The following is an 11,741-nucleotide window of genomic DNA, read 5'->3' as shown; positions in this document are numbered from 1 at the left end:
CACTAAAATAATGGTGATAGTAAGAGTGTGTTTTTTAAACCTAAAATCAAATTGACTGTTTTGTTGATTTTTAAAATGTATGTAAATATGTTTCAAAATTACTCCAAGTCTAGTTTGTGGAATGCCTTTTATTTTAAAAAATACATTTAAAAATTAAAAACAAACTCGTAAAGAGAAGTTAGACAAGTGTGGGGACACAATGGGAATTCTACACAAGTTAAACTTGAAATCTCTAGTTAGAGTAACAACAGTGTGAACACCTTCCAAACAGAAAACGGGGGTGATTGGTTACTCATCATTCTCCATTCTACGCATACACACTACCGGCTTTTCTCTCTCAAACATCGTTATCGCCCTTCGCTCCGATTCGACGCCGTTATTCCCGCCGCCTTCGATCTCGACGGCACGAAACCTGAGACGAACAACTCCATTTCTCAGGTAACCGCTCGATCCTTTACCGATTCGCATTTGACTTTTCACCTCTAATTCCTTCCACGTATATTGTAGTTTCCGTGAATAGATATGCGTCTCACAGTCAGGCTTGACTCAATACCGTCGCCGGCATTGTAATTGCGAGTGCGGTAGATCCGTTTTGTGCATTTGCCAATATCAAATTTCAGATTTCTCATTTCTGAATTGTTCCAGAATTTGATTTTGTTTCGGATTCTTCTGGAAATACGGACTGCATTTGAAATGTGTTTAAAATTGTGATTCACTATGTGGTTTTATTAATTTTCAGATCTATGGACTGGTGTGATTGATGGTGTTCGTTGAGTTTGTTTTTGAAATTATCCTAATATTGTCTCGTTTAATGTTAGTGTATTTTCCTTTTCTCTTTTCAGTTATTTGCTTATATTTTGAGAGGAGCACAAGGAACCGTTTTGTACTAAAGAGAAAGTGAGAGGGGGAGATGAAATAAGTTCTTACAGAAGATGGCGTCGAGGCAAATGGAAGAGATTCGGAAGAAATTGGCTGACCTAAATTACCCGAGAGCGAATGCGCCTGCACAGTCCCTCCTATTTGCTGGCATGGAGCGCTATGCCCTTCTAGAGTGGCTTTTCTTTCGGTATCTTGTTTTTCTTTGTCTCTAGAAGTCTGTTTATCTGTTTGGTATTTGAGCAAGTTTTTCTTTTGGAAAATAAGATAATGGAAACTGGAATTGCTAGGTCTTAGACTCGAGTAATTTTCTTTTGTGCAACCATTGTGACATGATGTGGGATTACTTACTGTGCTTGTGGTTGTGGGTTGATGTACATTCTTAAACAAATTTCGGGAAATTGTATGCCTTTTATTTGAATCCATTCATTCAGAGGTCAAAATAGGAGGTTGACAGAAGGGTGGGTAGAAAATTTGGAACCAAAATAGGAGGGTAAGCCCTGGTGCAAGTGTGCAACAGTAAAGTTGTGTCTTGGTTACTTGTTGGTCATTGATTCAAATCCTGAAATAGTCTCTTTGCATATGTTAGATTCCGTACAGTGACCCTCCTTCATACCTTTGCAATGTGAGGAGCCTTTGGCACTGGGGTATGTTAGTTTTCTTGTTGCTATAATATTCGAAGGACTTAAAATGAAAAGAAACACAATAACCCCTTCTATTGCTTGAAAGTTTTCACTGATTTGCCAGCCATTCCCACCATATATATACCTAGCACCAACCAAGTGAAAAAATCAAAACCTTTCCACATTTGCATAGCACTATTTCTGTTTGGTATCCTCTTTGTATCATGCATAACCCTAGCAATGTCCTCTTTCACAGTTTCTGACATTGTCTTGTTTTAGCCACGTGCAGCACTACTAACACTTTTTTGATGTATTCCAGTCCATGTTAAGAAGCAATGATCTTTAATACTTGTACTTGTAACAGGCTTTTAGGTGATAAGTCACCCTTTTCTCAACAAAACCTACAAGGGGATGGCCATGATCGTGACGAGGAGACTGGTCGAATTCAGTGTAAGTGTTCTCATTTTCGTTGTGCTGAAAATTTCAATTTGGTTAGTTCAAAACCTGCTATCCAAGCTTTCTTTTTGACTAGGTTTGTGCCTTTTGCACACTTCTGCATTTGTAAATAATAGTAGAAAAAAAGTGTGTTGTGTGATCAAGGTTGTGCTGTTTGGTTTCTTATAGCATGCCACTCAAAGTCAACCATCCTTGAATGCTGTAATTTTCTAGTTCTATTCTGCGTATGTCCTGCAAAAAAGACCCCTTTGATATCATTTTTTTTGCTGATAGATGATTTGTTATTCCACATCTAGTAACATATTGCCGATTTCTTCTTTTATGCTTTTTTTTTTTTTTAAAAGCTCTGGTGAAACAATCAGTTATTTTCTTCCCTCTCTTGAGGTAGCTGCATTTGATTATTTTTAAAAAAATCTCTCTTGCACCTTTTGATTGTGTCTTCTTGTAGTAACTTTTCTTCTCATGATTTGTAATTTGCAGATTTAGCAGAGATTGCTAAGTTTTTGGGTATTACAACAACCGTAGATACAGATGCCATCCAGGTTAGTCACAATTGATTGTGTCTTGCTCTTACTGTGGATAACAATGCACATGTGCTCTTTTCTTTGCTATTCTGATCTCTCAGCTAGCTATTCCCTTCTGTGTCATTTGTGCATACCTTCTGAATTGTTTTGGAGATGTCACATTTTTGGGTTATATTTTTAATTCTTTGTTTGACATGCAATATCTGATCATAGTGTGGTAAGGATTATTAGTATATTTGAGCCTCACATTATTGTTGGGAAAAAATTGCTTATGATTATGTTTCTGAATTATATGTACTGTTTTTAGTGATACCTGTTGACAACTGTTTTCAAGAGCTGTCTAGATTAGTAGATGTTGCATCAGTGTGAATGTTAATGCTTGTGACTACCTGGATGAAATAACAAGCAGATTTTAGTTATCTTCATAAACCCTTGTCTTGGTTTTTAAAGAAGCATAGTTGTTATGAGTTAAGGGCTTACAGCAGAAAGGGTCATTGGCAATTAGCTTATCTGGGAAATACCATTTAATGTGCTAAAGCACATGAATTGATTGATCTGTTTCTGTCTTATTTTATGTCAAAACATCAGCCGACCCATTGAAAAGTTTCATAAAGCTCTGATCTAATCTTCATTGTTTAACAAAAGAGAAAAATCGTTGTGTGTTGATAAAGAAAGGAGGTTATTGATAGGATTACTGCTAGATTTGATATTTTTCTCTTGGATCCAGTGGTCTTGCTTGTTTTGATTATATGGAAAAGAGAAAAGATTTAAAGTTTTATGTCCTAATGTGATATGCATTATATAGTAATATTCATACACATTCTGGATTTCTTGTTATGATTTATCTTGAAAGCTAGTAAATATTATTCAAATATGACAGGGGCATGGAAGCTATGAAGACCGTACTGAAATGCTTCGTCTTATTGTTGATCTAGTGGAGGCAACAATATGCTCAGATAATCCAGAATGGAGGTTGTCCACCATCATATATATTTGAGTGATAAATTTTTTTCCCTATAATTTTGTTTTGCAGAGATGAAATTAACATAAATTTGGTTTGTATTCTGATTTCTGTAGTGTTGACGAGCAGGTAGCCAAGGACATCCAATTGATAGACTCCATTGCAGAAAAGCAAGCTCAAATATTTTCTGAAGAATGTAAATTGTTTCCTGCAGATGTTCAGATTCAGTCCATATATCCATTGTAAAAATTTCTTCATTTTCTTATGAATATTCCCACCTTCCCATTCTATGACTATTTGAGTAAATATCTTAATTCACCAAATTATTTAACATTTGATATAGCGTTAATATATGCAACACACTAGGGCATATCTTTGAACATCATTGGCATGGTTTATGATGCACATCAAGTGTTGCTTTAAGTTCAGGGAGAAATATTCCAAGTACAAAATAATGAAATTGCAGACCATGATTATGTACAGGAAACTAGTATTTAATAATTTGTTCTCTGCAAATATTACATTGTAAAACTGTAAACCAATGAATACGATTGAAAATTTCAGTCTGGTATACACAGAGGTAACCTTTTGTTCAATGGAAACTAAGCTTGATAGATACTGATAGTTGTTTGCTTTCTTTAGTTAAGTAACAGGTAGTGAAGCTACATATGCACTCACAGACTTACACATCAAAAACCCAAAAAATTTAAATGATGCCATCATTTGAGAGTTTTTTATGGTGTTAAGATTATTGTGTTTCCTTAGGTAGCAAGCACATATAAATCTTGCTCACACTTTGGATTCAGCAATTGAATTTTATTCATTCAATTTATATATAAATATATAAAATATGTACAATTCGGATTTGGGAATTCATTTGATGGAAATTATTTATCTTTTGCTAGTAAAAGAAATTCTATTTCATGAGATGTAGTAACATTCTGGCTTTTTCAAACTATTTTCAGGCCAGATGTTTCTGAGCTGGAGTTGAAATTTTCCGAACAATCAAAAATATTGTTGAATCTTCAACAAAAAGTTGATGACTTGGCATCCAAGGTTTACTGAACTTCTCAACCCACTTCTTCTCTTTGATAGTTATATGATATGATATCTGTAGCTGGAAATTAATCAGAAGCTTGAATTTTTATTTCTCTTGCTTTTTCTTTCCAATGATTTACTAAATAAGGACATGAACTAAATTTCTCTTTGACACTGCATTATGTTTTGGTTTCCTCTGCAGATCTCTGCAAGTTGAGCACTTGTTCAATTGTCAGGCATTTGCTTTTGAGAACTACTATTTTGTAAATATTGTTGTTCAATTGTCATCTCATATTCACTGTCTCATGTTTTAAAGGTTCTTGTTTTTCATTGTTTCCTATACAAATCTTTAAACAAAATGAAAACAAGGTGACATTTTTGTAACTATTTGTGAAATAGGAAATCCAAACAGTTTTCTCAAACCAAGCAAGCCATTAAATTTTCATTTCTTGTTTTCTTGAGTCTCAGTTCTGACTCTTGCCATGTTTCTTGACATTGTGTGTTATTTTTCCATTTGTGTCTTTCAATATCTTATTTTCTAAATCTTGATTATTATTTTTAAATGAACGAGACTTTGATGTCAACACATTTCTGAGTAATATTATTTTACTTATTTTGATACTGTTGCTATCATATCCTGTTTGTAGCATGCTTACAATCCAGATGAGGAGTATACTGAGGTGGAATCCCAATTGCGGGCACATCTGGAATCTTTCCTAGAAACAGCTAGAACATTCAATTTGATTTACACCAAGGTTTGACCATGCTTTGCTTGCTCTAATTTGTTTTGATGCCATCAGAGTCTGGGCTGATTTTAGTTTCTGACTAGGTATGCCTGAGAAATAAAGAAAGGACATATAGATAGAATGCTTATAACTATATGACTAAAATCGTTAATTTTCTTAGTCCTAGCTGTTTTTGATACATTTTGCTGATCATTAAAAATTAGTGCTATATTGCTTACACAATGTACTGGTGTACTTCTTCAATGTATAAATTTTGTTTTGGTTTTATTTTTGGTAGAAGACTATTAAGTCTTGTTAACATTGCATTTGATGAATAGGAACTTTCAATTTGAGATACTTAATTTATCTAATGCTTTTATTATACTAATTTTAATGGTGGCCTATCAGTCATACCCATTGCTATGCATTGGCACTAGACTGGAAGTGAGTCGAGAGCCAGTGAGCTTGTTCACAACTTGGTTTATTAACAACTCAATGAGCTGAAATTTTTGGTATGTCTATAAATGAGCTGAGCCTGAGCTTTATCGTGTGGCACTCATTAGCTTGTATGTTGGCTCAATATTATTTTTTTTGAAAGGCTATGTTGGCTCAATATATAAATATATAGACATTTTAAATTAAAAATAATAGGAATAATACTTTAATTTAGTATTAATATTTAATTTTACTTTTTGGTTAGACTAAATTATTTTTAATTCAATATAAGTAAAAATCTGAACATATAATTAACATACAGCTTGATATTAGCTAAATTATGCTCAAGAAGCTCAGGAGCTTAAGGTGAGCAAACTTGAGCCAAGATAAATGAATTTCATACTGAGCTGAGCTAGAGCTAGGATTCCGAATTCCTTCCTCCATTATTATCAATCAGTACGTGCAAAATTGTTTGGAGGTAGTAGACCATAAATTGTGCTGAGGAAGTGTCCATGATGCATATCTATTTAGCAGGAGATTGTTTTTGAATGATGAAGCATTTAACGTATAATTTCTCATTTCATGTAATCTTGTAATACTAAGAATTACATAATCTAGCATTGCCATAGTAAGTATTGAAGGAGTCCTTAAATAGTGACCTGAAAGTGCCAAAAATGATTGCAAGTGATGACGTGACTTCAATTTTGACCGTTCATGTGAAATTGTATGATCAGTAATTGCTCTTCTCACGATAAGACAATGCTCTCTCACACGTTCATAGCATCTGGGGAGGCTTATAAAAAATTGCTTTTGTGTAGGAAATTCGTCCATGGACACACATGATGGAGGTTCCGCAACTTCATGGATTTGGACCAGCTGCCAATCGTTTATTGGAGGCCTATAAAATGCTTTTGAAGGTAACCTGCTTATGCTTGGCATAAATGTTTTTTTTTTAAAACCTATGATACTGTTTAAATGGTTAGAAACTTAAAATCAAGTGATGCTAGGCATAATTCACAAATATAGAAGTCCTTTTATTGGTTTTGGCTGATCAGCCTTATTTCAATATGTTAGCTGGTCATGCTTGTATTTAATTCTTATTGTCTGCCTCTCTTCAATCCCTCCAATTTTGCTACTCAGGTTAAATTTGCTGATTTTTTTTCCTTTTTCTCATCCCCTCTTCGTCCTCCTTTTAGTAAAATGTGTATTAGAAAAAATATGTTAATCTGTTAGAGAGTGTATTGCTAACACTCTTCCAAATTCATAAGGAAATAGGACTAATATCTTAAGACTCAATAAATAGTGTGACCCACAAAAAATTGTAATTTCCAAAAATATTAACCAATGGTAAAGAATATGTTCAAAAGAGTGTGTTGTTAATATTTCTCGATAAAAGTTATCCGTTAGTGTTTGATCATTGATTCAATTGGTTTCCATTAAGCACTGCTTAATTTCTTCTGCCAGTATGTCGCGTCAAGTGAGAGAATTGAGCAATTAAAGGAAGCTATGTTTTTCGTTGACTTTACTGACTATATATGTATGTGCTTATTTGCAACAGTTTTTGGGCAACCTACGGAATCTTAGAGACTCACATGCAGCTCTTGCCTTCGGCTCTTCTGAGACATCCGACGGGCCTTCATCTGTCACACGAATAATCTCTGAATGTGAATCTGCATTGACAGTCTTAAATCGTGATCTTGGAATTCTCTCGGCTTCCATTGCTCGTGAACAGGGAGAGAAGATGAACATTTGATGAAACATGATAAACAAGTTATTAATCATTATTCTTTTGAATTTTGTGAACTTGTGCATAATGTTCATATTGTTGACATGAGATGTGTTAATTTGAAGTAAGCATAGTTGTTAGACTGGGTCTATGTAAACTTGTGGAGGGTCTAAAGTGTGACACATAGACTTGTAAACTGATAAGAGTATACCTAATACAAAAATATTATTAAAAAACCTAATCATTATCCAAATAATATATAAAACTATAAAATAATGTAAATTATGAATAAATGAAATAAATTAAGGTTTAAATATTAAAGTACACTCCTATTTCCGTACCCCTTTTTTCTTCTACTCCCTCCCCTTCACGAAGCTCCACCCTTTTTGTTTGGTTAGAAGTGTGGCAGGCTATGGTTCATAGTCTAACTTGCTAGTGGCTGTTGAGTGGATATTCTTGAAGTGAGATTGACTTGATTCAAACTCCACGGCTATGAACTTCATGAGCAACAATGAGATATTTACTAAGACATTTTGCTGCTTAAGTTAGCAAAGAACCCACTCAAGATATAATGTAAGAAATGCATGTACCTCTAACAATGATGCTTGAGGTATATATAGTTTATGAGAATGGGATGGATTTCCATTCAAGGTCATCTATGCCCTAGGGGGAGGAGTTAGAGTGTTGCTAGGTGCACTCAACAAAATTTATAAATGCCAAAAACGCCCCTGTTTTTTTTTTCCTTATAAAAACTTCTTTTTTTTTCCTACGCTTCACAACTGCCATTTTTGTTCGCTGCTTTTGTGGTTTTCGTGTGGCATTGTCTTGGGTTCGTTGGTTCGTTGTGAACGGTTAAGTGCGGTGAAGGTGAAGGTGCGTTGCAGTGGTCGGCGGCAGCAAACGAGGTACATAGAAGGTGGTGGCTGTGTTGTGGACGTATGGATTACTTACGGATCAAGTTGATCCGTAAATCTCTTACGAATCAACTTGATTCGTAAATCTCTTACGGATCAACTTGATTCGTAAGTGACTTACGGATCAATTTGATCCGTAAGTCTCTTACGGATAAACTTGATCTGTAAGAAGAGTAACTATTTTTAAAGTGTGATGTTTTTTGAATTCAGTTTCCATTTTTTTTAAATTATTAATTTGTTTGTATGGCCATTTTTTGTTTGCGTTGGTTAGATGGACGAAGATGAGTAGATGTATGAAATAATGTCTGAACAAGCGGATATGGATTATGAAAATGAAGAAGCATGTGGTGCGAATGAATCACATGTTGATTGTTCGAATGCGTTCAATACTTCTCAGGTTATAATGTTAATGTTTGTCATAGATTTAATAAAATGAATACTGGTAGAAAACTTAAATTATGTGGATTGCTTTGTAGGTGTTTGAGTGCCGAGATGATGTTTTGCGGTGGGCTCGATCCGTTGCTCATGAAAACGGATTTGTGGCAGTGATTTTAAGGTCGGACATAAACACAAGTAGTAGAGGAAGGACTACGTTTATGTTAATTGGCTGTGAAAGGAGTGGCGAGTATAGGTGTAGGAAAAAAGAATTTATCAGAAGAGACACTAGGACTAGGAAATGTGGGTGTCCCTTCAAGCTTCGTGGCAAGCCAGTGGTTGGAGGAGAAGGCTGGATGGTGAAGTTGATTTGTGGAGTGCATAATCATGAATTGGCCAAGTCATTAGTTGGACATCCATATGTAGGGTGATTGACTAAAGCTGAAAAAACACTTATTGCTGATATGACGAAGTCCATGGTGAAGCCAAGAAACATTCTGCTAACTCTGAAGGAATACAATGTCAATAGCTGTACGACCATTAAACATATATACAATGCAAGAAGTGCATTTCGTTCTTCCATAAGAGGAAGCGATCTTGAAATGCAACATCTGATGAAGCTTCTTGAACGTGATCAGTATATTCATTGGCACAGAATAAAGGATGAAGACGTGGTTTGTGATATCTTCTGGTGTCACCCTGATGCAGTGAAGTTAGTCAACGCATGTAATTTGGTGTTTTTGATAGACAACACCTACAAAACAAACCGGTACAGACTTTCACTGCTCGATTTTGTTGGGGTGACACCGACTGGGATGACATTCTCTGCCGGTTTTGCATATATGGAGGGTGAACGCGTTAATAATTTGGTCTAGGCTTTACAACGCTTCTGATGCCTTTTTTTAAAGCGTGATGCCCTCCCTGGAGTTATTGTCACTGACAGAGACCAAGCATTGATGAATGCAGTGAAGGATGTATTCCCTGAATGCACAAATTTGTTCTGCAGCTTTCACATAAACAAGAATAAGAAGGCCAAATGTAAATCACTAATTGCACAAAAAAATGCTTGGGATTATGTCATGGATTGTTGGGGATGTTTGACTGATTGTCCTTCATAACAACAGTTTGATGAATGCCTGAAGAAGTTTGAAATGGCTTGCGCACCTTGGTCAATGTTTGTTGACTATGTCAAGAAAACATGGATAATACCACACAAGGAAAAATTTGTTTCCGCCTGAACTAATAAGATGATGCATTTAGGAAACACAACAACAAACAGGTATGAAACTGTTCAACTATTTCTATTAACGTTGACGAATTTATGGAATTGTATTATTGTATATATTTATTTTTATTTGTGTATTTGAAATGTAGGGTTGAATCTGCTCACTCGTCTTTAAAAAGACTGTTACAAAATAGCATTGGAGACTTATGCAGTGTGTGGGATGCCATGAACAACATGATTACGTTGCAGCACACGGAGATTAAAGCATCATTTGAAACAAGTACACATGTCGTTGGACATGTGTTCAAAAAAACCTTATACAGGAGGCTTCTTGGAATGGTTTCAAGGTATGCTTTAAATCAGATTGCTGCTGAATTAGAGCGTGTTGACTATGTTGGCAAGAATCCCTCAAGTTGTGGTTGCGTGGTGAGAACCACGCTTGGTCTTCCTTGTGCTTGTGAGCTATCCAAATATGTTAGTGGTTACATCCCACTGGATTCAATCCATATGTTTTGGAGGAGATTTAATTTTTCAGACCAAGGGTTATCTGAGCCCGAGGTGAGCATCAAGGAAGTAATGGAAACAATATTCAAAAGATTCGAAGAACTTGATGTTTGTGGCAAGTTTACTCTGAAGACTAAACTTTGGGAAATTGCATACCTTGATCAGAATTCGATGTGTCCTCCTCCAGCAAAGGTTAACACAAAGGGGGCACCGAAGAAAGCTATGAGCAGGAGCCCAAGGTCAACAAAGCGCGATCCATCTTACTTGGAGTATGTAGATGTCTTTGAATCTATGCAAAATAGAAATTCTTCGGTGAGGCGTACTGCATCATCCTCTGAGCAATTGAATCGAAGAACGATAATGCCCATGTTGGACTAGTTTCAGCCATTTATGCACGACTTCATTGATAAGATTATTGATGTCAAAGATGATGGTAACTGTGAATATTGGTCGGTTTCCGATTTATTAGGTATGGGTCAAGACTCTTGGTCGGTGGTCCGCAACCATCTGCTTAAAGAACTTACCAAATTTTTAGAAGACTATATCAAGCTCTTTGGTGGCACAAAGAGATTTGAGGAATTAAGGATGTCACTACTTGTTGATGGGTTAACCAAGGTATGTAATTTATGTATTTGATTTTTAAGACTTTACTTTGAAATTAAGTTTGACGTGTATATTTGTTTCATTCAGGTGACTACGAATAAGTGGATGGATATAACGGACATGGGACATGTCATTGCATCAAGGTATAATGTAATCGTTGTATCCTTGTCTAAAGAACAAAACACAACATTCTTTCCTCTTAGAAGTCAACCGTTGGCAAATTCTTCATTGCATCATATAATTTGTATCGGTCATGTGTATGACAATCATTTTGTTGAGGTACATTGTAGATATGGAGTGCTTTTTTTTTTTTTATATTTATGCAATGAGTTTTGTAGGATTGAGTTAACACTTTTTTCGCATGTACAACAGGTTTATTTAAAAGAACGTTGTCCTTTACCGCCTGTAGCATTGTTATGGTCTAGCAATTGTCATCCGTAGGCGAAGTCGTGGCCAAATCCATATATTAGCAGAATGTAGCATTACAAGAGCTTTGTGATGTTCAAGAGAGACTATGTTGACATAAATGATGATTGAACATGTAATTTATAATGACTGGTTGTTTTGAATTGGATATTCACATTTATGTGTCTTTGTATATTTGTTACGTCCACAACAAAATTATTACTTAATTCTAAAAAAGCATGTATGATATATCGTTGTCTGAGTTGACAACACATTGTGAAACAACGTGTATGATAAATTGTTGTCTGCATTAACATAAAACGCGTGAAAGGACCTTGCACAACATGACTA

At 35.4% G+C, this 11,741-nt stretch overlaps 1 protein-coding gene across 3 annotated transcripts; it reads left to right on the top strand.

Moving 5' to 3' along the window:
* The first annotated feature begins 244 nt into the window (after positions 1-244).
* On the top strand, positions 245-7,605 carry LOC114415955 (AUGMIN subunit 7). Of its 3 annotated transcripts, none has more exons than XM_028380828.1 (11): positions 245-438; positions 508-576; positions 843-1,066; positions 1,864-1,949; positions 2,436-2,497; positions 3,360-3,451; positions 3,557-3,682; positions 4,406-4,496; positions 5,126-5,233; positions 6,457-6,555; positions 7,197-7,605. In XM_028380828.1, exons 3-11 carry the CDS (start codon positions 933-935, stop codon positions 7,389-7,391), a joined length of 993 nt encoding a protein of 330 aa, XP_028236629.1. In that variant the 5' UTR covers positions 245-438; positions 508-576; positions 843-932; the 3' UTR covers positions 7,392-7,605. The 3 variants fall into 3 exon arrangements, with proteins under 3 accessions (XP_028236629.1, XP_028236635.1, XP_028236624.1); XM_028380834.1 differs by having other exon boundaries at positions 508-581; XM_028380823.1 differs by lacking the exon at positions 508-576.
* Positions 7,606-11,741: the final 4,136 nt, after the last annotated feature.

Source organism: Glycine soja, chromosome 1 (genome assembly GCF_004193775.1).
Source record: "Glycine soja cultivar W05 chromosome 1, ASM419377v2, whole genome shotgun sequence".
Lineage (NCBI taxonomy): Eukaryota > Viridiplantae > Streptophyta > Magnoliopsida > Fabales > Fabaceae > Glycine > Glycine soja.
The sequence above is the reverse complement of the archived record's forward strand: the minus strand, read 5'-3'. Positions and strand labels throughout refer to the sequence as shown.